The 25,726-nt window shown below is 39.6% G+C and overlaps 1 protein-coding gene across 11 annotated transcripts in view; it reads right to left on the reverse strand.

Moving 5' to 3' along the window:
- The window catches only part of LOC135216042 (lysosomal alpha-glucosidase-like), a 152,271-nt gene that overhangs the window by 98,440 nt on the left and 28,105 nt on the right, over positions 1-25,726 (reverse strand). For 4 of the 11 annotated variants that reach the window (XM_064250990.1, XM_064250995.1, XM_064250991.1 and 1 more), the window contains exon 2: positions 8,198-8,338. In XM_064250990.1, the coding sequence (XP_064107060.1) occupies positions 8,198-8,314 (117 nt within the window). In that variant the 5' untranslated portion in view covers positions 8,315-8,338. Of the gene's footprint in view, positions 1-8,197; positions 8,339-9,185; positions 9,298-25,726 lie in introns of all 11 variants that reach the window. The other 7 variants (XM_064250996.1, XM_064251001.1, XM_064250997.1 and 4 more) reach the window with 3 other exon arrangements.

Consider the following 25,726-nt stretch of genomic DNA (forward strand, 5'->3'; position numbering starts at 1 on the left):
GGTTGTGTGGCCTATAGAGCAAATGGTGAAAGCTCTAATATAATTATGGCAAAGGGATAGAGTGGCGCCCATCAAGGATTGACTATTCCGAAATTGGAACTAATGGCATTGTTGCTAGGAGCAAGAATGGCAAAACTTTTTATTAAGGACTCCTTTGATGAGAAGGAGTTTAAACATTATATGTCTGGTCAGACAGTAAGTACGCCCTTAGCTGGATTGTGTCCAGTATGTTTCTGCCTGTGTTTTGTGAGAAACAGAGTAATTGAGATTAACTCTTTGATTCCGGGGTCAGTCCTGTCTTACGTACCCTCATCTGAAAATCCCAGTGATTGGTTGACACAGGGAAAGAGGACTAAGGTGTTAGCAAAAAAACTCCTTTTGGTGGAGGGACCCCTTGGTTAAAAATCACACACTGCCAATTGATAGGTCATGGGTGGGTGTACACATATGCAGGGTGAACAGGACATTGTGGTCAATGTTGTAGGGGACATAGATGCAAACACGCCTGCTGGATTGGGAAAGATTCAGCAGAGCTGACAAGGTCTTTAAGACCATAGCTTGGATAATGCGATTTATAAAGAATTGCAAACTATCAACCAATGACAGAAAAACTGGTGGTTTAACTCTGGAAGAGTTGCAAGAAGGAAAGGTCAAAACAATTGTTCTCATGCAGAGAGAGTACTTTCCAGAAGAATATAAAGCCCTAAAGAGGGAGGAAACAAACCCAAAATTGACATTTAATTTGCCAGTTGAATTTGTTTTTGGATAATAATGTAATGAGATGTAGAGGCAGGTTGGAACACGCGACACTGCCTGAATAAGTCAAATTTCCTACGTTTACTGCCAAAGGGTTGTGTTCTGAGTAAGTTAATAATAAGACGACATCATGTGATGCAAGCACACATGGGGGTGAACGCTACTGTAGCTAGTGTAAGACAGGAGTTCTGGATTCCACAGGCTTCGACAACTCGTCAAGAGCGTGTTACATCATTGGTGTGATCTGTAAGAAAGTTCAAGGAAAAGCATATAGAACTAATATAGTACCCCCATTGCCGGAATTCCGGGTACAACGGAAACAACCCTTTTTGTTTACCGTTACGGGGGTGGATTACACCGGGGCTTTATGGATAAAAGAAGGGAAGCAAAATCCGGAGAAGGTGTATGTCATACTAATCACATGCCCGATCACTAGGGGTATACATCTGGAAGTAGTCAGATGTATACCCCTCATGACCTTCCGGAAGTTTAGCAGCCGTAAAGGCTTTCCTTCACTAATGTTGAGTGACAACGCCACTACTTTCGTAGCAGCATCTGAATATCTGAAAACGATGGCAGATAGCCCCTTTTTCAAAACCATTCTGGAGAACATCGAGTGTAAGTGGAAATTTTTTATACCAGCAAGAGCACCTTGGTTTTGGTGCAATCTGGGAGAGATTGATCGGATTATTGAAGAACTGTATGAAGAAGGTAGTCGGTCGAGCTCTTCTCAGTTATGATGAATTATCCTGCATTTTAGTGGAATTGGAATCTATCATAAATGACAGGCCACTAAGCTACAAATCGGGGGACTTGATCAGAAGGAGATTTTAACACCTAATCATCTGATCTTGGGTAAAAGAAAATTAAGATCCTTTCCCAAGAAACAATTAATTGGGAGGAGGTATCTGAAGATCCATTGTATAGTAAAACTGAAAATGTAGAAAAGAGATTCCTTTACATATCCAAATTGTGTGATCAATTATGGAAAAGATGGGAACATGAATATTTGATTTCTTTAAGAGAGACTCATCGAATTGGAGTCCAACATAATTCTTGGACCAAAATAGGAGATGTCATCCTCGTACATGATGAAGGGCCAAGAAACAAATGGAAGTTGGGTCAGGTGATTCAGGTGCATGTGGGGTCTGACAATGTAGTTAGAGTAGCTACCCTCAAAACCTCCCATGGTCAGATCATGCGTCCCATTGTGAAATTGTACCCGTTAGAGTTGTGGCAAGAAGTTGAGACTCCTGATCCTGCCAAAATTCCTGAAATGAGTACCCGACCATCCAGGAAGGCTGCTCGGGTGGCTGCAGAAACTAGAAAAGATTTGATTCAAAAGGGACTGTTGTAAATACTAATATATTATGACTTTTGGTGGCGGGGAATATGTCGTTACTTACAATAACGACATGGAAAATAAATTTTGATTGAATATCTATGTTCATGTTGTATATGGAAAATGTTCCTTTATATTACATGGTGTTAAGTGGAAATGTGCAGGTTTGTGTACAAATTAATGTTTTATTTATATTTAATTGTAATAAGCATTGTTACCAAGGAATATTGTCTTGTGAATGGTTTGTATAATTGGTTAACAATGCGATGTAAGTTGTTTGATAGTTTCGTTCGGTTCGTGTTGGTTTGGTGGCTTCATTCGTTTTGTTGTTAATTTTGGCGTGAGCGAACGAGGCCGAAGTCGTGGGTTTGGGTGAGAGAGCGAACGTATTATTTTCGATACAGAAGTGAGCAAAGAGAACGGGAGTCAGTCACTTCTCAACATTGGTAGAGTGGTTTGGTAACAGAACTTAATCAGAGTGAATAGAATTTCACTTCGATTAACGATGTCGTTCCTTCCCAGCATTTAATGAAGTGGATGGATTAATCAACCGAAGCTTGGATGAGTATTATATGATATATTATTTAATTTGCCTCACTGGGATAAATCGCTAGGGATATGCATATCTGTGCGTGGAATTCCGTGACTGGGTAAAATTGAATATATATTAATGGTATCGTGGTTTACCCGTGCCTATTGTAATCCGAACTCAGCAACAACTTCATATGAAACTAGTAAGTAATAATTCGGGAGCAAAGCACAATAGAATATAGTATGTCCTTTCATGTCTGTAACACAACGCAATGAATTCTTTATGTAGAGAAAGGGTCTTGATTTCTCTTAAACAAATCTGGTAATTAGTAATTTCTGTAATTGACTGAAGTCATTATATGTTGTTGCTTGTTTGACCCTAATGAGTAACAATAGTAATAGATGATATGCTTATGCTATGAACTGTCTATTTACCCAAACTAAGTGCAATTTGTGAGTTACTTTACAGTGTACTTGCATTTCAATCAAACTGAGTATGAGTACTCTATGACTGTGAAGCTTTAGAGTCAACACGAGCAAGAAGAGTGCAGGAAAAGATGTGGTACTAAACTCCAAAGAAAGCAACAGATGTCCCTTGACATATGGTGGATTTAGTTAACCCTCTTACGCCGAAGCGGTAAAAAAAAAATTGTCTCCCGTGTGCCGGAGGTGTTTCAGAGTAGCGTGGAAGCGGAAAAAATATTTTTTTCAAAAAATCACAGCACGCTTAGTTTTCAAGATTAAGAGTTCATTTTTGGCTCCTTTTTTTTGTCATTGGCTGAAGTTTAGTATGCAACCATCAGAAATGAAAAAAAATTATCATTATCATATATAAATAATGCGATATATGATGCGCAAAAACAAAATTTCATATATATATTTGTATTCAAATCGCGCTGTGCGCAAAATGGTTAAAGGTAACGAGTTTACTTTTTTTCCGTTGTAATGTACACTAAATTGCGATCATTTTGGTATACAACACATTGTAAAACGATAAAAGTAACACAGAGAAAATATTATCACAAAATAATGCATGAATTCGTAACGCGCGGACATAAACAAATATTTTTTTCAAAAATTCACCATAAATCTAAATATTGTCCTAGAGACTTCCAATTTCTTTCAAAATGAAGAAAAATGATTGAATATTACTATACTGTAAGAGTATTAGCTTAAAATTGCAGTTTTCGACCATATCTGACGAGTTAAAGTTGACCGAATGTTGAATTTTTTTATACAGGCGGTCCCCGGGTTACGACGGTTCCGGCTTACGACGTTCCGAGGTTACGACGCTTTTTCTTAAATATTCAATGGAAAAATCCGTCCTGGGTTACGACGCTTGTTCCGAGGTTACGACGCTGACGCTTCCGACGCTCCGAGTTAACGACGCTTTTAAAAAACGCATACTATGGATAAAAATCCTTTATAGTTCTTTAGCACAGTATATTAATAAAAATAAGTTTCTGGTTAGATTACAACAAAATTTTGAGATTATGATGATTTTCGACACTTTTTATGTTGTATTTTTCTAGGTTTTTGTTAGTGACGCCTTCATATGCGGAACTAGTTTCGAGCGAATGAATACTAACTAGTTTAACATATAACAGTCCAAAGCGCAAATAATGAAAAAATCATTGCTGTTTCCCAGTAATAATAACAAAACGAAGTTTCTGCGGTTAGATTACAACGCAAATTCCAAGTATCCAAACGAGAGACATTATCCAGTAATTTGATCAGAGAGAGAGAGAGAGAGAGAGAGAGAGAGAGAGAGAGAGAGAGAGAGAGAGAGAGGAGAGAGAGAGAGAGGCGTCTTCCGACGCTCCGAGTTAACGACGCTTTTAAAAAACGCATACTATGATAAAAATCCTTTATAGTTTAGCACCGTATATTAATAAAAATAAGTTTTCTGTTTAGATTACACAAAACAAAAATTTGAGATTATGATGATTTTCGACACTTTTTATGTTGTATTTTTCTATGTTTTTTAGTGACGCCTCATATGCGGACTAGTTTCCAAGCGAATGAATACATTACTAGTACATATAACAGTCCAAAAGCGCAAATAAATGAAAAAATCATTGCTGTTTCCAGTAATAATAACCAAAACGAAGTTTGGTTAGATTACAACGCAAATTCCAAGTATCCAAAGAGAGACATTATCCAGTAATTTGATCAGAGAGAGAGAGAGAGAGAGAGACGAGAGAGCAGAGAGATGGAGAGAGAGAGAGAGAGAGAGAGAGAGAGGCGTCTTACCGACGCTCCGAGTTAAGGACAGAGAAGTGTTCGTTTCGTTAAACGGCCTCTGACTCATGCCAGTAAATGTTTGTTGATACTAATAATATAAGCCTATTTAAAAGATACGTTTACTTTAATTAGTCTATATGATACGTAAATAGTAATCAACTGTTCTTGTAGCCCTCAATATTTGGCAAAATCGAAGTATCCAAAGAGAGACATTATCCAGTACGTATTTGGATCAGAGAGAGAGAGAGAGAGAGAGAGATAGAGAGAGAGAGAGAGAGAGAGAGAGAGAGAGAGAGAGAGAGTTGAGAGAGAGAGAGAGAGAGAGAGAGAGAGAGAGACGCTTTGGCAACAATGGTCTCGGGGGTTTTTTTATAGCTTCCTTCTGCTTGATGATCGTGGATATTGTAGAAGGATTTCGACCATACTCGTTGCCAAATCGATAATTTCATGTTTTGCTTCCATCGAAATAATTTTCTGGGTTTTTTCTTATCACCTGCTTTGTCTTTAGCTTTGAGACCCATGGTTAATAATAAAACCTAGACAAAATAACACGAAAAATAGGCGCAAATACAACGAACTAAACAACGACGTGTTAACATGCAGCACCAACAAACAAACAGACTGAACGCCATTTTATCGGTCGCCTATACAACTAACACTCATCGCAAAATCGTATCTCAAATATTCGTTGTATATCAAAGCTTGTATTTTCGCAATTTTCTGTTATATCTCAAAACATTCGTATATTAGGGCAATCGTATGTCAAGTTTCCAATGTAATTTGATCAGAGAGAGAGAGAGAGAGAGAGAGAGAGAGAGAGAGAGAGAGAGAGAGAGAGAGAGAGAGAGAGAGAGAGAGAGAGAGACGCTTTGGCAAAAATGGTCTCGGGGATTGACGTAACGTTTATTTCTGAACAGATAGGACAGAGAAGTGTTCGTTTAATTAAACGGCCTCTGACTCATGGCAGGAAATGTTTTGTTGATACTAATATATAAGCCTATTTAAAGATACATTTACTTTAATTAGTCTATATGATACGTAAATAGTAATCAGCTGTTTTCTAGCCCTCAAGATTTTTGCAAAATCACTCCAGGTTGTACATAAAACTTCAAGAATGTAGTGTCACCAGAGGATTACAATAGTTTTTACCTTCAAGAACCAGCATTCTTTTATGAAAATAACTCCAGGTTGTACATAAAACTACAGGAAACGACATGTAGTGTAACCAAAGGATTACAAGTAAGGTTTTTATAACTTTTATTAGTTTTAAGACATATTTCCAAGCGTCGTTCCGGCTTACGACGATTTTCGGCTTACGACGCGTCTCAAGAACGGAACCCCCGTCGTAACCCGGGGACTGCCTGTATATATATATTTTTTTTTTATATGCAATTATTTCGGAAAATAAGAAAAGCTACAACCTTCAAATATTTTTCGTTTTATTCTACATAAAATTGCGCACATTTTCATATATAAAAACTCTATGAAATGCTAATATGAAACGGTAGCAAATATTTCGGAGATGTGGCGGAGAATCCGCGCGCAGAGGGAAGGAAAGATTTTTTTTTAAAATTCACCATAAAATCTAAATACTTTGCTAGAGACTTTCGAATTTGTTTCAAGATGAAGATAAATGATGAATATTACTAGACTGTAAGTTTTAGTTTTAGCTTACAATTGCGTTTTTTTACCATTTCGGTAGAGTCAAAGTTGACCGAACGTGGTTTTTTTTCTATTTATCGTGATTTATATGCAAATATTTCAAAAATGAGAAAGCTTACACCCTCAATTATTTTTTGGTTGTATTCTACTGAAATTGCGCACATTTTCTATATACCTAAAACTTTATGTAACGGCTAATTTAAAATGGTGCAAACATTACCACAATCGCACGTATGATTTTTCGGAAGGGTTACCGCGCGGATGTAAAAGAAAATGTTATTTTTTTGTCATAAATTCACCATAAATCGAAATATTGTGCTAGAGACTTCCAATTTGTTGCAAAATGAAGATAAATGCTTGGATATTACTAGAATATAAGCGTTTTAGCTTACAATTGCGTTTTTCGACCATTTCGGTAGAGTCAAAGTTGACTGAAGGTTGAAATTTTGGCAATTATTGTTATTTATATGAAAATATCTCAAAACTGATAAAAGCTACAACCATGGGTTGTTTTAGATGTATTGAGCATGAAATTGCGCACATTTCCATATATAAAACTTTATATAACGGCTAATTTTAAAATGGTGCAAACATTACCACAATCGCATGTATGATTTTTTTCGGAAGAGTTACCGCGCGGACGTAAGGAAAAAGTTTTTTCATAAATTCACCAAAAATCAAAATATTGTGCTAGAGACTTCCAATTAGTTGCAAAATTAAGGTAAATGATTGAATATTACTAAAATATAAGAGTTTTAGCTTACAATTGCGTTTTTCGACCATTTCGGTAGAGTCAAAGTTGACCGAAGGTTGAAATTTTGGCAATTATCGTTATTTATATGAAAATATCTCAAAACTGATAAAAGCTACAATCATGAGTATTTTGATTATTGTTTTGTATTCACATAAAAATGTGCACATTTTCATATATAATACTTCATGTAACGGCTAATTTACAATGGTACAAAAATTATGTCAAAGTGACGAAATAATTTCTGAGATGTGTCACAGATACTTTTTAGTGCGGCAAGAAAGAAATTCGCGCTTGCGCGCCTGCGTAACGATTGTAAACAAAACAAAACCTTGATCCGTGAACTCCCAGCATCCCCCAAAGCGCTGATTCAAAAGTTTTAGGCTGGTAGGCCTATAAGTATTTTTCCGCGAATTTAAAAAAAAACTTTTGTAAGTCGACGTAAAATACGTCCAGTCGGCACACGGGAGACAAAAAATGTCGACGTAAAATACGTCCAGTTGGCGTAAGAGGGTTAATCAGGGAAAAGAGAAACGGGCATTACAAACATAATTGAATTTAGCTCTCAACTTCCATACATTTTTTCTTTTCAAATATCTTTAATATGCTCCCATTCATGTTCAACAGCTGCCAAACTTATGCGCTTAATAAGTACAGTTCCAATACCTCTGAAACAGTCTACAGTATTTAAATAAAAATAGCAAATGATATCTGGCCCATAAAATGCAAAATGGCAGTAACTAAAAACTATAAACTACCCATTTACCAAGATATATTTTCATAAAGAAAAAAGAAGTCTACATGACTTGGTTGCAATGTTACACAAAATTTTCATAGCTACATATAATAGCATATGTCATCTGCAGTTCCATACCTGAAGAAGGGAAGAGTTTAAGCTGCAGATAACCTACCTGGAACAGATAACCTACCTTCCGAGTAGGTGGGGGCGTGTCATTATGTTCTGGTAAGAGGTGTGCTTCAACACTTTTTGGACTAGTTGTTGATAACTTCAATTGAATCTTCCCCATCCTTCTTTTTCTTTACATACAAACCTATAAGTAAAAAAATAATAAATTAAAAAAAATTCATTCCATGGTTTTTAAACCTTAACCTAAATAAAATATCTTGTAATAATTAAAATAATTAACTTTTACATTACTTTTCTTATCCATAATGCATAGATTTTTATGAAATAAGCTAAAATGTCATTCACTTAATCAGCAAGTTTGTAAAGAAATGAACAGCCAAATGTGTGAAACATGAGTGCAAGCAAAGACAAGCGTGAAACGAAATACAGAAACAACTAACAGAATAAGTATGAGAGCTGAAGCAATACATATTATGAAATGCCATGTTCAAGAAAATAATTTCTTAGTACTATATCCTCTAGCAAGCTAACTCAAAGTCTGTGGCACACTATGATTCACTACAAAAAATTTTATTTTCATAATAAAATTAAGTTTCATAGTATTGTTATTTCATAAAAAAAAATTTTCATATGTACTTACCAAGTAATTACAGAATCAAATTGGCTATGTAATTATACTTAGTAGGTTACTTATATGAAACTAAAAAAATTATTCCATGTAAATGTGGCCACACAAAACACACTGTAAGGCAACTAAAGTAAATGTAGCTTCTGAGATGATCCAGCCACTTTAAATAACACCACAGAAAATCTTCTCAAACTTGCATAACATGACAGAAGGGAGGATGTTTATAAAACAATGTTGGATCTTTCCTAGATAATGACCCCAACAAAGTTTTGGGGTCATTAATTAGGACTAATATTTCTTGGGGGTCATTACCTTTATGATATTTACATTCTTTTGTTTATGTTTCTATGGTATAATCCCCTAATGGGCTTGTGCTAAACACGATGCAAAGGTGGATACATACCGGGTTAAAACCCTTAGGGCTAACTATCTAGGAGAGATCCACAATATTTATTTAGAAGTAAGCTATTTTCTGTGTTTCTTAAGCTGTAGTTCCCCAACTGGTGGCAGACCATCTGAATGAAGTCAAACACATTAGATATATAATCTATGATCTATACAGAATAATGGTAAATACATGGGAGAAATATACAGACTCCTGTTAGAGTTTTGTACATTAGTGTTAGTAAATTCACTAGTGGATGAATACCTATCTCAAGTGGTTATCCAGTCAACCAATACAGTACTTTCCAAGGGCACAAAACCATTTTCCTATTAGTAAAGCACAACAACCTTCCACACAAGCAATAAGCTTGAAGTAGAATATGAGAAAGGGGAGGGAGGCTACTGCAGTAGACAAAACAATGCCTTCCTTATAAAATTGCTGGCTTGCTGCAAGTGAGTGGGGGTTTCTCACCATCCACTCCCTTACCACCAGTTAATCCCTCTGTTACCAAACTTCAGCAACTGTTCCAGTCTGCACTGAGGCGTACTCACATTTAAAAACACAGTGGTATGTAGTTTAAGTCCATTGTTACTGTTTGGAAAGTATTCTGTAACTTCTTGGATATTGTTTGAGAAGTGTTAGGTCACTGTAGAGCATACACTCTACACAAGTGATGGGGCAATCTTTTTCTCTTATGTACCATTTCTGTAACTTTTAAGCCATGATAAAGGTTAAACCTTCTACTGGTAAGGTTCACAGATTTTTTGTGGCTCCTCCCAGTTTCTACCACTTGATATACAGTATTCAGTTCACCGATGGCTACCTTATGTCTAAGATTTGTCCATTACTATACAAACTATTCCATTTATATATACGTAAACTCAAGATTTCAAACACTTCTTTATCCTTCTTGATAAAAAGTTGTTTTCAATTTACCCTGTTAAATGACTTTTTCAAAATAACAATGTTCCCCAACTGAGGTTGATTACCAGGATTGTGCTTTATCAGTATTTATATTTTTATATGAATGACATCATAATTATTGACATTAATTATTTATCTTTCCAACTGCTTAGCTAGTCTTGTGGGTTTGCATTATCAGCTACTATTGTTGGCTTATTATATATTGAGGGCTATGGTAATACCAAAACCAAGCTGTTTGAACTAACAATAATAGTGAGAATTATGTACAACACAACACGAGATGAACAGTAAGAAAAAATCCAAGTGTTCATTTACATGATGAGAAATAAAAGTACCATTCTATTACAAACAGTTTGCCTTGCCAGACCTAGATGACAAGAGTTGTCCTACCACCCTGTACGCTCTAAGATCAGTCCATTGAAAATACCAAAATGTCAGTATTTTGTATTTAAACACTAGCCCATATATTTACTTATCATGTGATATAACTGACACTACTTAGAAGATAGAATTCTTTTTATTTTACATAGGCTATGGGTTTAAATACTGACTTTTTATCTAAACTACTGAAAGTATAGCCTACTGCACACTACTACCACTAGCTGTAGGACACAGAAAATGACAAAATTTTAACCAATTTTTATTTTTCATAGCTTACAAACCTGAGGTCTTAACATTAGGATAAATACTCAGCGCCAGCTGGAAACCGGTAAAGTTTAAAATAATTGTGTACGCGAGGGACTACTGGCATCTGTGCTTGGTCACGAGACATGTGGAGCCACCCACATTCCCTGCTTTAACTCGCAACCCCGTTAGTTATTCTTCCAACCCAGGTTAGTTGATAGAGGGGTGGTTAGAGGTGGGCCTTTGTATGTTAAGACCTCAGGTTTGTAAGTTATGAAAAATACAAATTGGTTAAAAATTTGTCATTTGTTCATATACAAAACCAACCTTTGGTCTTAACATTAGAACAGACTTACTCTTGGTGGGAGGTAAGTACTATTAACAACTGGGAGTTTGCCACCTTTGATCAACAAAGCAACTGACCAGTATTTCTGAATCTGAGACATATTAATATCATAGAGTCAGACCTCTGGGTTCTACAAAATGTCATAGTTCATTGAGTCCGAGGAAGATAAGAAGATCTGTTCTTCTAACATTCATCCACTCATGTAGGTTTGGTATCATTCCTCTCCCCCTTGCTAAAGAGAGGAATGTCCTGCTACTGATAGGTACCTTACTGATACTAACCCTAACAAAGGAAAGAGGCCAGTTAACTCCTCCATTTCACATTCATACCATCATCTTAGACAAGATACCAACTGACCCGCTAGGGGTACTGGCTGAGTTACACCATTTGTTGAGCAGCCACCAAAGGACCTAAGGAAATTGTGTCCAAGGACCTCTGGGCAACCTTATTTATATACAGGATATTGAAAGTGGTTTTTCATAATATTGAACCCCCTCTCAAATTTCAATGAACAGACAGACACCTTCTTAACATTGCTCATTTTTGAGCTTTGATACAGTCACAGACCAACTGTCATGATCATTTTAACAGATGTGTTCCTAATTGCCAGAAGGCCCGTATTCCTCTGATGACCTTCTCTTCTGTATAACCTCATTGGTACAACTTGACAACAAGGAGTAGGCTTAACCGATTGCCTCTGTTTGGCCTGTTCCTTTACGTCTACCACCTTTATGTTCTAGGTGACGTACTTCTTTCTATAACCACAGAGTACTTTGACACTTCAAAGCCGGCCCTCCTGAAGGTCTCTCACACATACTCACACCGTACTGAGCATGACTAAGAAATTTATCTGTCATCATGACCTGTGCTGCATTGACTCATTATTCCGGATTCTGGGGCAAATTGGAACTGATGTTCCTAACTACTTTTGAGTCTATGTCAAAAACCTGGTTATTGAGTACTTCCACTCTACCTAGGTCAGAGGAAGACCACCATCCACGGTCAGTTTCCTGTAACGTGACTGATGTATGTGCCTGGTGGTAATCCATCAATTCTACTCCGATATAGAGTATGTTTTCAGTTATCAGATCGTTCTTATGTGCCCCATCCAGTTCACTGCTCCTGATTCATCTGAAGATTACTCAGTGTGAAGTGATATTCACATGCCCAATCACCAGTCCAATGTATATCACCATACATGTAATTACAGAGAGACTTCCCTCTGTTCTGACAACCTCTCCACCAGATCATTGTCTACTGACCGAATGCCTTTAATGGACCAAAACCTCCTCTATACAGGTAGTCACGGCCAAAGAGTCATTCTGTATATGTGAGCCGAAGACCTTTGGAGTCATGTTACATCCCAGGTGACACTCTACACCCAAAATCTTAAAACTACTAGTTCAAAAAGGGATACTGGGCAACCTCCAGACCTTGAGATATTAATTCTACCTATCGGTGGTGCCTATTCCCCACACGAACCTGGTAGCAATGATTGTGCAATGATAAACTTTATCAGCCACTCATCTTGGGTCCTCCTTAATTACTGGAAGCCATTCTTCCGTTCGGGACATGGAGGAACAGGTAGAACCTAGAGTTAGCGTAACCCCCAGGTTGTTCCCAGTACAGTGGACCCCCCGTATTCGCGTTCTCCGGATTCGCGGACTCACACATTCGCGGATTTCTCTCGGGAACGTTCCCCCGCATTATTCGCGGAAAATTCGCGCATTCGCGGTATTTTTCTATGAGAAATATCCACAAATTCCTGGTTTTTGTGATCAATTTCATCATAAAATGGACTTTTTGTGATAAAACCATTAAAAAAACCAAGTATAAAAATTTTTAGTGGTTTTTCTTAAGTTTTAACTAACAAAATAGGCTGTTTTTAGCGCTTTTATAGGGGTTCCAAACATTCGCGGATTCTAACTATTCACGGGGGGTCTGGTACGCATCCCCCGCGAATACGGGGGGAACACTGTATCGCAAATGGAGTTCTCAGGCTCCTCGAAGGGTGAAACCCCAGAGACAGCTCTTACATGGTTTTTCCATTAGTATACGAGTTCCTCTCTGGACAAGTGGTTTGTGCACTCATCTGCCAAATCGGTGGTCCAAGGTCCAACTCCCGGCTCGGCCAACGCGGAATCAGAGAAACTTATTTCTGGTGATAGAAATTAATTTATCGATATAGTGCGGTTCGGATCCCACAATAAGGTTCAGGTCCCGTTGCTAGGTGACCAATTGGTTCCTAGCCACGTAAAAAATATCCAATCCTTCAGGCCAACCCTAGGAGAGCTATTAATCAGCTCAGTGTTTTTGTAAAAACTAAGATACACTTAACTTTTCCAATTACGTATATGGACGATATCATAGGGAAACCCCAGGAGCATGTCCTATGACAATATATTCTATTCAGACACGTCCTAATTATCCTCCTGTCCAAAGAATTAATCTGTTAACAGGACATGGCTCATACTCCCACAAGTAATGTTACTTCTCAACCACGAAACACCTTATGCGGTGACCTGTTACAATATACGAGCATATGTTCAATATGCTACCTTCCAAAGGTAAATCCTATATTGCCAGAAACCACCATGGTGACATTCTCAAGTAACCTAGCCCAGAATTGTATCCAACGTCACTTCACCCCACCTCACTCTTGAAGAATGGGAAACTCCCCACCTTCCCCTTCCAGATATGATGAGGTTCTAATGCCTTGCTTCAGCCAACTGAAGCTTGAGCCCTCTATGTTAGGTTCATGACTTCAATATAGAAACTAGACCAGGATGGAATAGACTCATTTGCAGATTTTAGGTTAATCTAGCCAGCAACCACTTGAACTAGTCTAACTAAGAATTGACTAACTTATTTTAAGTTGGCAAGACCAGGTTGACCCTGGCTTGGTTAGGTTAGGCTATGTTAACTCTTCCAATTAGGCTAGGCTAACTCCTCCATCACTTAGGGTAGGTTGTCCATCAGAGATGTACTCTTAACTAGGCTAGGCTAGTATAGACTGACTTAATCTAGAAACTAAATGACTTAGGTTAGGGTAAAGTTGTTCAAGAAAATTTTGGGCTATACATGCTAGGCTACAACCACAACCTTCTAGGCTGAGGTGGTAAAAGTGTTTCGAATGGGTAGCCTAGACGCTAGTCTATGCTCGGCTATACTTATAACTTAACTAATTTGCCCAAGCTAAGATAGTGAAGGCATGTTCAGGCTAAATTGACATGTACAATATGTATGTCGGAACCATCCAACTTATGAGTTACGCTAAGCTAACTAATAATTGTACCACTCAGACTAATCTAAGATAGTAATTGCAGGTTCAAAAACTAAACTGCAACCATTAGCTAGTCCAAGCCAGCACATGCATACCCAAACCAGTTAGCTCAGACAGCCTAAGCTAAGAACTACTACTCAGATTAACTAAGATAGTAGCAGTAGACTCGGACTGGCTGGAATAGGCTACGAATTTAACCACTTGTAAGGCTAAAAGGTATGAATCAGTTAGCCTGGCTAAAGCATCTTAGGTTACAAATGCCCTACTTAGGCTTGGCTACCTTAAGTGGCGAAAGAAAAAAGTTCACCTCCTCCTTTCGACTTTACTTCTAAGGAACCAAGCTTTCGATTAACTTTAACTACTTGTGTAAGAGTCGAAGCGTTTGGTCAATATTCTTATAGGAACAAACCAGATTATACCAACAAATAGGTATATAAAACATGGGAATTCTTCTTACCTGTAAAGGTTTGAAGTTTTCTGGGGTCAACCCAAAGTATGCTAATTCCCACCATTCAGGCTGTATACGATTACTAAGAGGAATCCATAGCCTTCCAGCAATCCGTGCATTTACGTGTTGTAAAACGGACTCTACATGACTTGAACAAGGTAATTCATACACCTTTGTACCCTTTTTCAATACAAACACCATGTCAATCCCCAGGGGAAGCATACTGGCCGGTGTCTCTGTGCTCCCCGAATTGACAAATCAAATCAATCACCCCCGCATACAAAGCCAGAAACTCTTGGTTTTCTCTTTCCTCCGGTTCTAACGTACTGTGTTCAGCCCCAGGAGACGTTAACTCACTCCTATCCTCTGACAAACGTCCAGGTGCGCCATGGCCGTCCGACCATACGGCCGCGGCATCTTTGATCTTTAATGGCCACTGATGGCTTGATCCTGAATAGTCAGTAGGATATGAGAATGTATCTATTTGCAATCCTATACTATACAAATATGAGAGCAATTTTATCATATTTCATTATTCTGACATCTAGAGTCCATGAAAAAGTTTGTAAAAGCATTGGTGTATGTATCAAGTTCAACAACAGCATTGTAGTCTCTCTTAGACTCTGTAGTCTCCACTGGCAACTCCGTGTCGGCCGCTAGCCCAGCAACCATCAACGCTTTCGCTCGTTCGGACTCTTGTAAACGATTTCATCCGCTTGCTTTGAGCTTACCAGCCACTGACTTCTTGACTTTCTTGCTGATTGGAATGTGAGAGTCCTGTCTCGAAGATGAAGAAGAATTTACTCTTCTCCTCTTGTCCCAAGGATCAGTCATGAAATCCCGTATCCTCCAACGCTTGACTGGTACACACAGTGACGTCATCGAACGTAACGATGACACCAGCTAGAGGAAGAAGACGAAGAAGAAGACGAATCACACCTTTTCTTTTTGTCTTTCTTAGCAATTTTCACCTCTAGATCTTGTAATTTCTTCATTACTGTGTGTACCAATGAGTCAGAAAGCATACTTGGTTCCAGAGGAAGCGAAGTAGATCGAGAAGCAGTAGGCTGTGATGTCATCGCAGTGTCATGGATCTACGGCCATCATAGTTCTACAGCCGACATGGTTATCACAGCCTAGTCTACCACTGGACTACTGACAACCTAAACAGCAACCGTCTAAAGTTGACAGAGCTAAAGTACTGCTTAAGCTTTCTTATTTCAAACATAACTGGAGCACACAACGGCACAGCCGCTTATTCGATGAGAAAATTCATATTTCTCCATAAGTGTGTGCCCCCAAAATGAAAGCGTAATATAATGATGCCACCGAAGACGACGAAAGGTTGGCAGCAGTAGGCTGTGACGTCATGACTACCGCCATTTTGCAAGCGGTTTTGGCTGTTGATGGTACTCTTGCAGCCAAGATCAAGAGACCCAACCTGCTGTGGCATTTCTACTTTACAAGGATGTGACAGTCCTGGCTCGAAGATGAAGAAATTATTCTTCTCCTCTTGGCACGGGGATCAGTCATGAAGTCTCTGATTCTAGCCTTCTCCAACTCTTTACAGCTACACTAGACTAAACTTCCATCATTCACTTGTTTGACAATTACAACTACTTATTGTGCTTTCATATAATAGGGGTGTAACAATCCTGGCTCGAAGATGGAGAAGAAACTTCTCCTCTTGGCTCGAGGATCAGCTACGAAGTCCTTATTCTTCCAGGATTGGCAGGAAAACGCACTGGCGTCAAAGCCAGTCACCTAAGCTTGCTGATGCCTAAGCGGAAGGATACAGAGGAAAGACTTGTCTTTTCCATTATGTGACTGTTAGATCTCCTAATGCTTGTAATTAAAAATTTCCAAATCCGAAAGCATAGTTGTAAAGTACTCTTGTACCTCGAAATGAAAAATGGAAGCATGTCTCCGTGTAGGCCTCAGCTGTGAAGTGACGTCATGACAGTCGCCATGTTTATGACGTCACTGAGCATCTCGAATGCGAAGCCAGCACCCTACCAGAAGTGCAAGGCTGTTGATATTCCCGTAGGCATAGCAACCTGACATTAAAGGCTGCCATGTTGCACTATCTGCTTCTTTACAGATGGCGACGCATCTGACCGCCATTAAGTGCATAAATATCAGGATAAAAGGGACATCCATCACGTGGGACCCTGGATGGCAGCACGACGTTATACATCAAACCAACTGTCCTTCTTGGGTTGGTTCTCCTGATAAGCCTAACGCCAACCGCACACCTGCATCATCCCTATCCACGTATCTGGAACGAAAACAAGATGGCGATGGACACCTCTCCCCGCAGGGAAAGAAGCACAATTAGTCATAATTACTTCCCAAAGCACATCCTGATACATCCAAGCTTTGGATTTACAGGCAATCCATATGAATATGTGATATTCCAAAGCACGGGTAACGAATTTATCGTACCTTAAGAGTTTCTGCACCTACGACTTACTACACGATGAGTTTCTCGACGTCGAGATTGCCGAAGAAAATATCCGGTTGTTTATCTGGGTTTTGTGATATCCAGGAAGTCTCAAAGCATGAGAAGGCTTTATGATCACATGCCCAGGAATTCCAAACAACAAAAGCAAAACAACAGGGGGCAAACTAAACCGGCTTTAAAAGGACGGAGGTAAAGCACGTCCTCTCTTAAAGGCGGTAAGAAAATGATATTGTTATGATACAATAAAGTTTCATACATACTTACCTGGCAGATATATACATAGCTATCGACTCCGTCGTCCCCGACAGAAATTCGAATTTCGCGGCACACGCTACAGGTAGGTCAGGTGATCTACCGGCCTGCCGCTGGGTGGCAGGACTAGGAACCATTCCCGTTTTCTAATCAGATTCTCTCTTCCACCTGTCTCCTGCGGGGAGGCTGGGTGGGTCTTCAATCGTATATATCTGCCAGGTAAGTATGTATGAAACTTTATTGTATCATAACAATATCATTTTCATACATTCAACTTACCTGTCAGATATATACATAGCTGATTGACACCCTTTGGTGGAGGGCAAGAGACAGCTAACTCCTGACTAGACAGGTAAACAATATATGTTGTAGGTATTTATAGACCTTGGTTCCTCTGTGTTTCTAGACGAAGGGTCGACTTCCTAGCTATTGCATAGGAGTCTGCTTCGTCTCAAGAGCCTTAGCAAGATAGTGATCTGTGGCCAAGAGTTCTTGTGGGTCTACTGATGGGGTCTTATCCACTTACTCGGTCGAGCCTAATTGGCATTTGTCAATGGGTGCTAATCCGCTTATATGACAATATGCCTATGCCTATTGGCATAACTAAGGAGCGCAACACTGATCCCGATCACCTGTTCCTAACATGAGGGTTCGCGCTAGAATTGAAAAAGAGTTATCCCCCAAACTCCTTTCAAACCTCAAAAAAAAATCACTAAGTTAAAATAAATTCAACTCATTATTAAAGGATCAGTGTCGGCTCCTTATCCCAGCAACGTATCCGCTGATACGTATAAACCAAGAGAGAAGGATCTCTCGTAGGTTAACTTGAAGTCCTTCGTGTAATGAGCAGTCAACACATAGTTGCATCTCTCATATGTTAAAGCTAATATGTCTTCCTGACATATTGTTACGAAAGAACAAGAATTTGCAAAAGCTCGCACTTCATGAGCTTTTAAATTCTCAGCTGTTTGAAGGTATCATCAAGTCACTTATGAAGTGCTTTAGAGATCACCATTGTTTCAAAGAAGACTAGGACTTTCTTTGAACTGGATCTCATCTGGATGAAGCCTAGCGCCTGGCTTGCGCCTGGCTGGCGCTTTGCGCCTGGCTGGCGCTTTGCGCCTGGCTGACGCCTCGCGCCTGCTTGGCGCCTCGCCCTGGCTGGCACCTTGCGTCTGCCTGGCTCCTTGCGCTTGGCTGGCGCATCCTGTTTGCCTGGCGCCTCGCGCCTGGCTGGTGCCTCGCACCTTGCCAGTGCCTTGCGCCTGTTTGGAGCCTCGCGCCTGGCGCGTGGCTGACTTCTCCCCACTTGCTGGAGCTTCGAGCTTGTTAAGAGTCTCGAGGAAAACTGGCGATGTCCACATCGGACACTTTTTCCCGATTTGTTCGCCTCTAGCGCACTGCGCCAGGTTGGAGGCCCGCTCTTCTCCTTATCAGACAATGACAGTGTTCATATTGACTGTCTTTCTCTGGCTTCTTCACGCCTGTTTGGCATTTGGCGCCTGACTGGCGCTACATTGTCCGAAAGTCCTGAAGATCCACCATCGTTTATCAGGAGACTGGAGAAGGGTGGAAGAAATTCTTTCACTTTGAGCTTTTGGCCTTTCCGGCAAGGGGAGGTGATTTTAGTCCGCTACATCCAGTAGACGATAGGAAATCTAAAAGTCCGAGAGACAAGTCTTCCTCCGAGGAGGATCCTTATTGAATACTTCCGTTGCTAACGAGTTCTCCTCCTACATGTTGATGAGTTTTCTCGTTGCAGAAGCTTCCCTATCCTTGCCCGAAGGAAGGGAAGGAGCCTGGAAGTTTAAAGAGATTCTGAGCTGAAATTGGTAGGACTCCTGATTTCTAGCTCTTCAATGTATCTCTCTGAACCTTTTGGGAAGTAGTTTGAGCCCTCATCGCGTTCCAAAGACTCTGTCGGTAAACGTTTAAACCTTGTCTTCTTCTGTAGATGACAACGTCAATACATTACCCGGACAACGAAACCTCTATCTGAAAGCGTTGATCCAGGAATAAAAGGCTTTAGTTCTTTTGCCAAACATACTATGCTGGCCAGAACCCATTGCCGAGTCTTCATAGAATTTAATTCCAGATTCTAAAGCCCAAAATTTCACTTGTCCTTTTGATCGTTTAGGACCAAGAGAAACATTTGATTAGGAGCAGTTCCATCTTGTCGGAACACGGAATCTGAGGCCCAAATTAGGATCCCATTCTAAGTATAAGATCTCTTACTCTTATCGTATAGAGGTATTGTATAAGATCCCGAAGATCTTAATTCTCTACTATCTCTAATATTCTTTGTCGAGACAGAGTATATCTCTTTACTGTTTTCATTGATAGCATAAAATACCAAGGTGATTCTTCCCCCTGAAAGGGAAGAAAACCATTATGTGGTTCACAGAGGTATCGGAAGAGGACAGTTTCCCCTTTCCATCTAACACGATCTGCAGCAACTCTATGTTTTTAACATATTTAAAGGAATTATCAAGCTTCCCTTGAAAAATCCTCTCCTTCATATTTACTTCTGGTCAGTCTGCACGCAGACAGACTCAGAGTGGATAGGTTTTTCAGGTCCAATATTTATAATAAATTCCGATAAAATCTCTACTCTCTTAGAAAAAACCTTCCGACACATGCTGAGAGAAGAACGTGACCTCTGTGAATCCAACCTTTTTATTGCCAAAATGATGCATTCATCTTCTTCCTTTGACGGCCATTTATTTTAATATCTGTTAAGAATATATATAACTAGGGGAAAAAAGACTAAAGTTTATTCCCCTATTTAAATTAAAGATGGCGTATCTTGCTACCTCTCTTGTTTCGAGGAAAAGGAAGCAATCTATAAGAAGCTCGTTCATCTTCTACCTTGCGAAGAGATCTGTGAATACTTTCCGCAGGTTCTGACAACTCTTTCCAATAAATGTTAAACATACGTTAGCAGTTATTATCGTCGATCAAGAAGGTTCTCACGAACGTGCAAAATCCCGCATCGAACCTGGTAAGGATCGTTACGTTCCGTGACTGTTTCCAAATAGGTTAAATCGTGCTCTGCCGAATTAAAAAAAATCCTTTATAATACCGTCACATTGTGGTAAACAGCATTCATCTAGGAACTCTTTGTAAGGATAGTAGGAATTCTGTAATTACCACGGTGTGTGCATTAAGTTAACCGTAACCGTTTCTTAAGGTGAATTTCTACTACATTCTTTCCTCGCCGAGGCAGAGAGAGATCCTTAGCAAAACGAATACGATGTTATTCATGTTTGCCTAAAAATCCCCTCAATTCGTGGGTCAGTCCCTGATTGTAGGGGGAACATACGGTGAAGGATTCGATCTCTTAGGAGAGAGAGATGTAACCAACCGTTCACGACCGAGAACCGGATGGTACTGGATTGGCTTACAATTACAGCCGTCTCGTTCACTGCCTGGCTGCATTCATCCTGAGTTGCCAGTTACTCCCTTCAATGAATGGATATAATAAAATTATTCTCGAGCCTAAGAAAGCTCTCAATAATGCAAATTTAAGCCAAACAACCTTTGTTAAATACCGAAGCTGAGTAGGTATTGTCGTAACAAACCTTTTAAGCGAAGTCCTTACTAGGAAAATCCTGTAAGGATATAGATAATTCCGTAGTGAACCAGAAAGGCAACTATGGTATGCGTATATGACTTGTCACTCAGTAGTCGTATACACTAAGTCTTCTACGACATTCTTTCCTCTCCGACATGCAGAGAAAGAATGGAAATCTTATTCTCTTCGTTCTTTTCGTCAATAAACCCGAATGAGTATTAGTCGAAAGATATCGCAAATGACAACCGAGGATCGAAGAGAATCACTCTAGCTTTTATTATCTTGGAGATAAGTCCGTATTTATGCCTTTCTTATCTGGAAGAGCCTCTAATCAATGAATGAGAGCTCGTACAAATCTTGTTCAACTTCCAAACGATTGCCCCTCTTTCTGTAAATGGTTGGTTGCATTATTTTTAAGAAGGAGGATGATTTTAATATCCTCTTACTAATATTGAACTAATTCTCACAATTCTGCTCTATCTTCCATTCCTCAAGTTGGGAGAAGATTGAGCAACCGGAGGAGAGCGCTTCCTTTCGAAAGGTGAAGGGCTTTTAGCAGTACCGACTCTAACCTGACAAGGGCTACGGCAGCCTGTGCTACATCTTGAGTCCCTGCCAGGAAAAAGCCGAACTTGCTCTCGCCTTTATTGCATTAAGACTATCCTGACAAGGGCGACGGCCGCCTGTGCGACAACTCCCGTCCCTATCAGGAGAAGCCTCGAATGTCTTTCACCTTTCGCCTGGAGGACTCTTGGCGGTTGTCAGGCTCTTCTTGTAGGAGAAAGTGCCTGGCGCAAAGCAGGAGTATCTTGCCTAGAATACTCCTGGCGCCTGGGAGGAGTATCGCGATCGGAATACTCCTCGTGCTCGGAATACTCCTGGCGCCTGGCAGGCAGAGTATCGCGTTCCGAATACTCCTGGCGCCTGGGAGGAGTATCGTGCTCGAAATACTCCTGGCGCCTGGCAGAAGTATCGCTTTCCTAGGAGGAGTATCATGATCGGAATACTCCTGGCGCCTGGTAGGAGTATCACGTTCCGAATACTCCTGGCGCTCTGAATACTCCTGGCGCCTGGGAGGAGTATCGTGCTCGGAATACTCCTGGTGCCTGGCAGGAGTATCGCGTTCCGAATACTCCTGGCGCCTAGGAGGAGTATCGTGATCAGAATACTCCTGGATCCTAGCAGACGTATCGCGCCTGGAAAGTTTTTCTTGTGCGGAAGGTTCCGCGCGCCTGGAAAGTTCCGCTTATCCGGAAAAAGATTCCCGCTTGGAAAATTCCGAGCGTCTGAAAGGCGATCCTCGCCTGGAAAGTTCTTTACGTCTGGAAGCTTCCGCTTGTGCGGAAGGTTCCGAGTTATAGTCAAATTCCGCTTATGTGAAATATTCTGCACATTTGGAAAATATTCCTTCTTGGAAAATTCCAAGAGCCTGGAAGGCGATTCGAATCTGGAATCTTCCGCCTTCTGGAAGGTTCCGCTTGTGCGGAAGGTTCCGTGTGCGGAAGGTTCCGATCTCTTGTACACTTTCATTTTCGTCCATAGCCCTCCCTTTCTTCTGAATGAGAAGGACTTCCATTTCCGATGAAGATCCTGGTTCATAGTGTTCTAGGCGCTTTGCGCCTCTATTCAGGCTCTTCAGGTGCTTTGCGCCTCGTTTCAGGCGCTTTGCGCCTTGTTTCAGACGCTTTAGGCGCATTGAGCCTTGTTACCGGAGCTTCATGCCCGAGGAGCTAGAAGCTTAAAAGTTATATATATATGTGTAATCACTAAATGAGATCCTTATAATTCATTCGATCAACAAATATTCTTTAATATCTAATTCGTTATTCTCAGAATAGATATATTTTCATGTACCGATGAGGAATTTATTGAAATAACTATTTCAAACCCCCATGGGATAGAGCCCCCCCCCGTCCAGCTGTACGGGGGACGAACCCGGATAGGGCAATGCCTCTACCACAACTGTTATCGAATGATGTCTTTCTTTCTCCGTCTCTTCTGAGGTTCCGATAGCCAGACAAGATTATCTTGCATCTTCATTTAATCTACGCCGTTGAATGTTACTTCTCCTTATTTGTCAAGACGATAATAATAAGGGGAACACATTGAATTAGGATGCCTTTCCAATGGCTATCCCTGGCAGTCTGGGACGTCCTACAGAACCTGCCGAGGGGACGCCTGATCGGTGGGGATTCTCCGTAACCTCCGTAAGGCTTTCGACATTCCTTCTCCTCTGGGCCTGTGAGCTTGGAAGAGGTCTAGACCTGGGAGCGAGACAAGAGCCGATCAGACGCACCCTCTATTGCAATGGGGAACACTATAATCACTTCTTACCTTATAATAGCTCGTATCTTGAGCTACATTCCTTTATCTTCAAATTGCAAATGAATTTGTAGTTTCTGTGAAGTAAGAAGGGATGAGGAAACTACACTACTATAGTCGATTCATTTAAGGTAGATTCTTGCGCCTACGAGACGTTTGTTTGGCGGCCTCTGATTGGCTGGTAGCGGGAGGCAGACTGCTCGCTCAGTGGGTCATATTTTCGTTTGTAGCTTAGAAAACTAGCAAAATGTTTACATTTCTTCATTTATCTCACGTTTTACAAAAGATAGGAAAGTTTTGATCATACCATCGGATTCAGTATTAAATGTACAATTAATTAATCTTTTCCTGAAATCAATAAGTTAAAATACAAAGGAATTACAACGAGTAGAAGTGAAGGGAGAAACATTTCATCTTTATACCTGTTTTATTCATCATCGGATTTTGCATAATTCATGAGATCAAGATAAAATGAAATCTTGTGTTTTAAAACAATAAAATCACCCTGAATACGCTGGTGCTTTCAGATTTTAAATGCGTGTAATATGTAAAGAGAAAATGAAGAATATGTCTTATTATGTTGCATCCGTACTTGACTCGGTTTGACAGTAGTGCCGAGAGACGCCTCTCAGCTAGAGCCGTTGGCGTGTTGGTAAATAAATGCATAGAATTCCCATTATGACTTTCGAACATTTTTACTCAAATATTATATATGTCCATATTTCTGGACATATCTGATAAAAGAAAAGTAAATAATCAGATGGATGCATCTGGGTGTACATGCTTTATGAGGCTCACTGATAAATAACAGAACTTGTTTCTCTGGCCAATAACATCAAAAGCTTATGGTTTTCATATGTTCACTTAATAAACAAAAGTACAATTTTGTTGACGATGTAACGAATATAATATACTGTCTTTTTCAGAATTGCTTGAGTTACTCTTACACCAGAATGTTTATCTCCTTTATATACATGTTACACTTGACAACATGTCTACAACAATGTTTTAGGAAAAATTTGCTTAGTTTTTCTCCTAAGGTAGTTGATTATCTTGAATCACTTAATTCATACCTGAGTTAGAATAGCTCCCGTAACCGTTCCCACAGCCCTGCATAATTGTATATACATAGTACATGTAGGATAATGAGACTAATCAGAAGACTGTTATATCTTCATCTTTTTAAACAAAAAGAATGGAAATTCATGCAGATATATCATGTCATAAACACAAAAGAAAGTTATACACAGTAGGCTTACATTGGTATGTCATTAGGCTATCGATATGAACAAAAAGAAATTAAAATCTTACAAATTTTCTTACGTCATCATTATTTAAAAAATAAATAAAGGAAAATCATACATATATACATAGTCATGTCATTACCTATTGAAACAAAAAGAATGGGAAATTATAGAGATACATTGATATCCCCTTTCTATTAAACCAAGTAAAAAGAATTTATAAACAGATATGTACATTGTTATGCCATTAAATATTAAAAAAAGGAACTCATATGGATATACTGTAGTTATGAAATTCCCTATCAAAAAAAAAAAATGGAAAACTATAGAAACGCTGTTAGGTCTTCAACTTTTTAAAAAACAAATAATGGAAAATCATTGATATAATATCATCACTGTCAGTGTCATCCTCCCTAATATCAATATCATCACTGTCAGTTTCGTCATCTCCAATGTCAATAACAAAACTTTCAAACATATGCTCTCTAGCAACATCTTTCCTCTATAATCATCTTCTAATTTTTCTTAACGTGGTGAAAACATTTCTTCCAGTCTTCTGTTGTAACTTTGCCTATCGCCAGTCTCGTAAGCTGCTCAACAGTTTTCAAAGATTGATTTGCATTAGAGTTATTTTTTCTGATATCCCCCTTTATTTGAGCCCATATAAGTTCTATGGGGTTAAACTGACAATAATATTGTGGCAGTCTGAGCACATCATGACCATTTGCACGGGCTATCTCATCTATCACATACCTCTGTTTTTCTTTGTGACACTTGGGCAATCTGCAGCAATTTTGGCTTGTTGCTGATGGGTCGTGGGTGACGTTATTAAAAGAAAGCCACTCTATGACTTAACTTTTTCTGTTGCTGGTTGTTGGCACTTTATTTTCTATTTTGCGTATGGTAGGGAGCATTGTCCATTATGATTAGAGATCTGTCTTCTATATTAGGCAATAGTTGTTCCTTAAACCACTTTAAAAACCTTTCATGGTCCATGGAATCATGGTAGCCCCCTTTGGCACCATTTTTTGACCTAAACAACAATAGCGCATCTTTGACAAACCCTTCTCACTCCCCG

The sequence above is a fragment of the Macrobrachium nipponense genome, chromosome 6 (genome assembly GCF_015104395.2).
Source record: "Macrobrachium nipponense isolate FS-2020 chromosome 6, ASM1510439v2, whole genome shotgun sequence".
Taxonomy (NCBI): Eukaryota; Metazoa; Arthropoda; class Malacostraca; order Decapoda; family Palaemonidae; genus Macrobrachium; species Macrobrachium nipponense.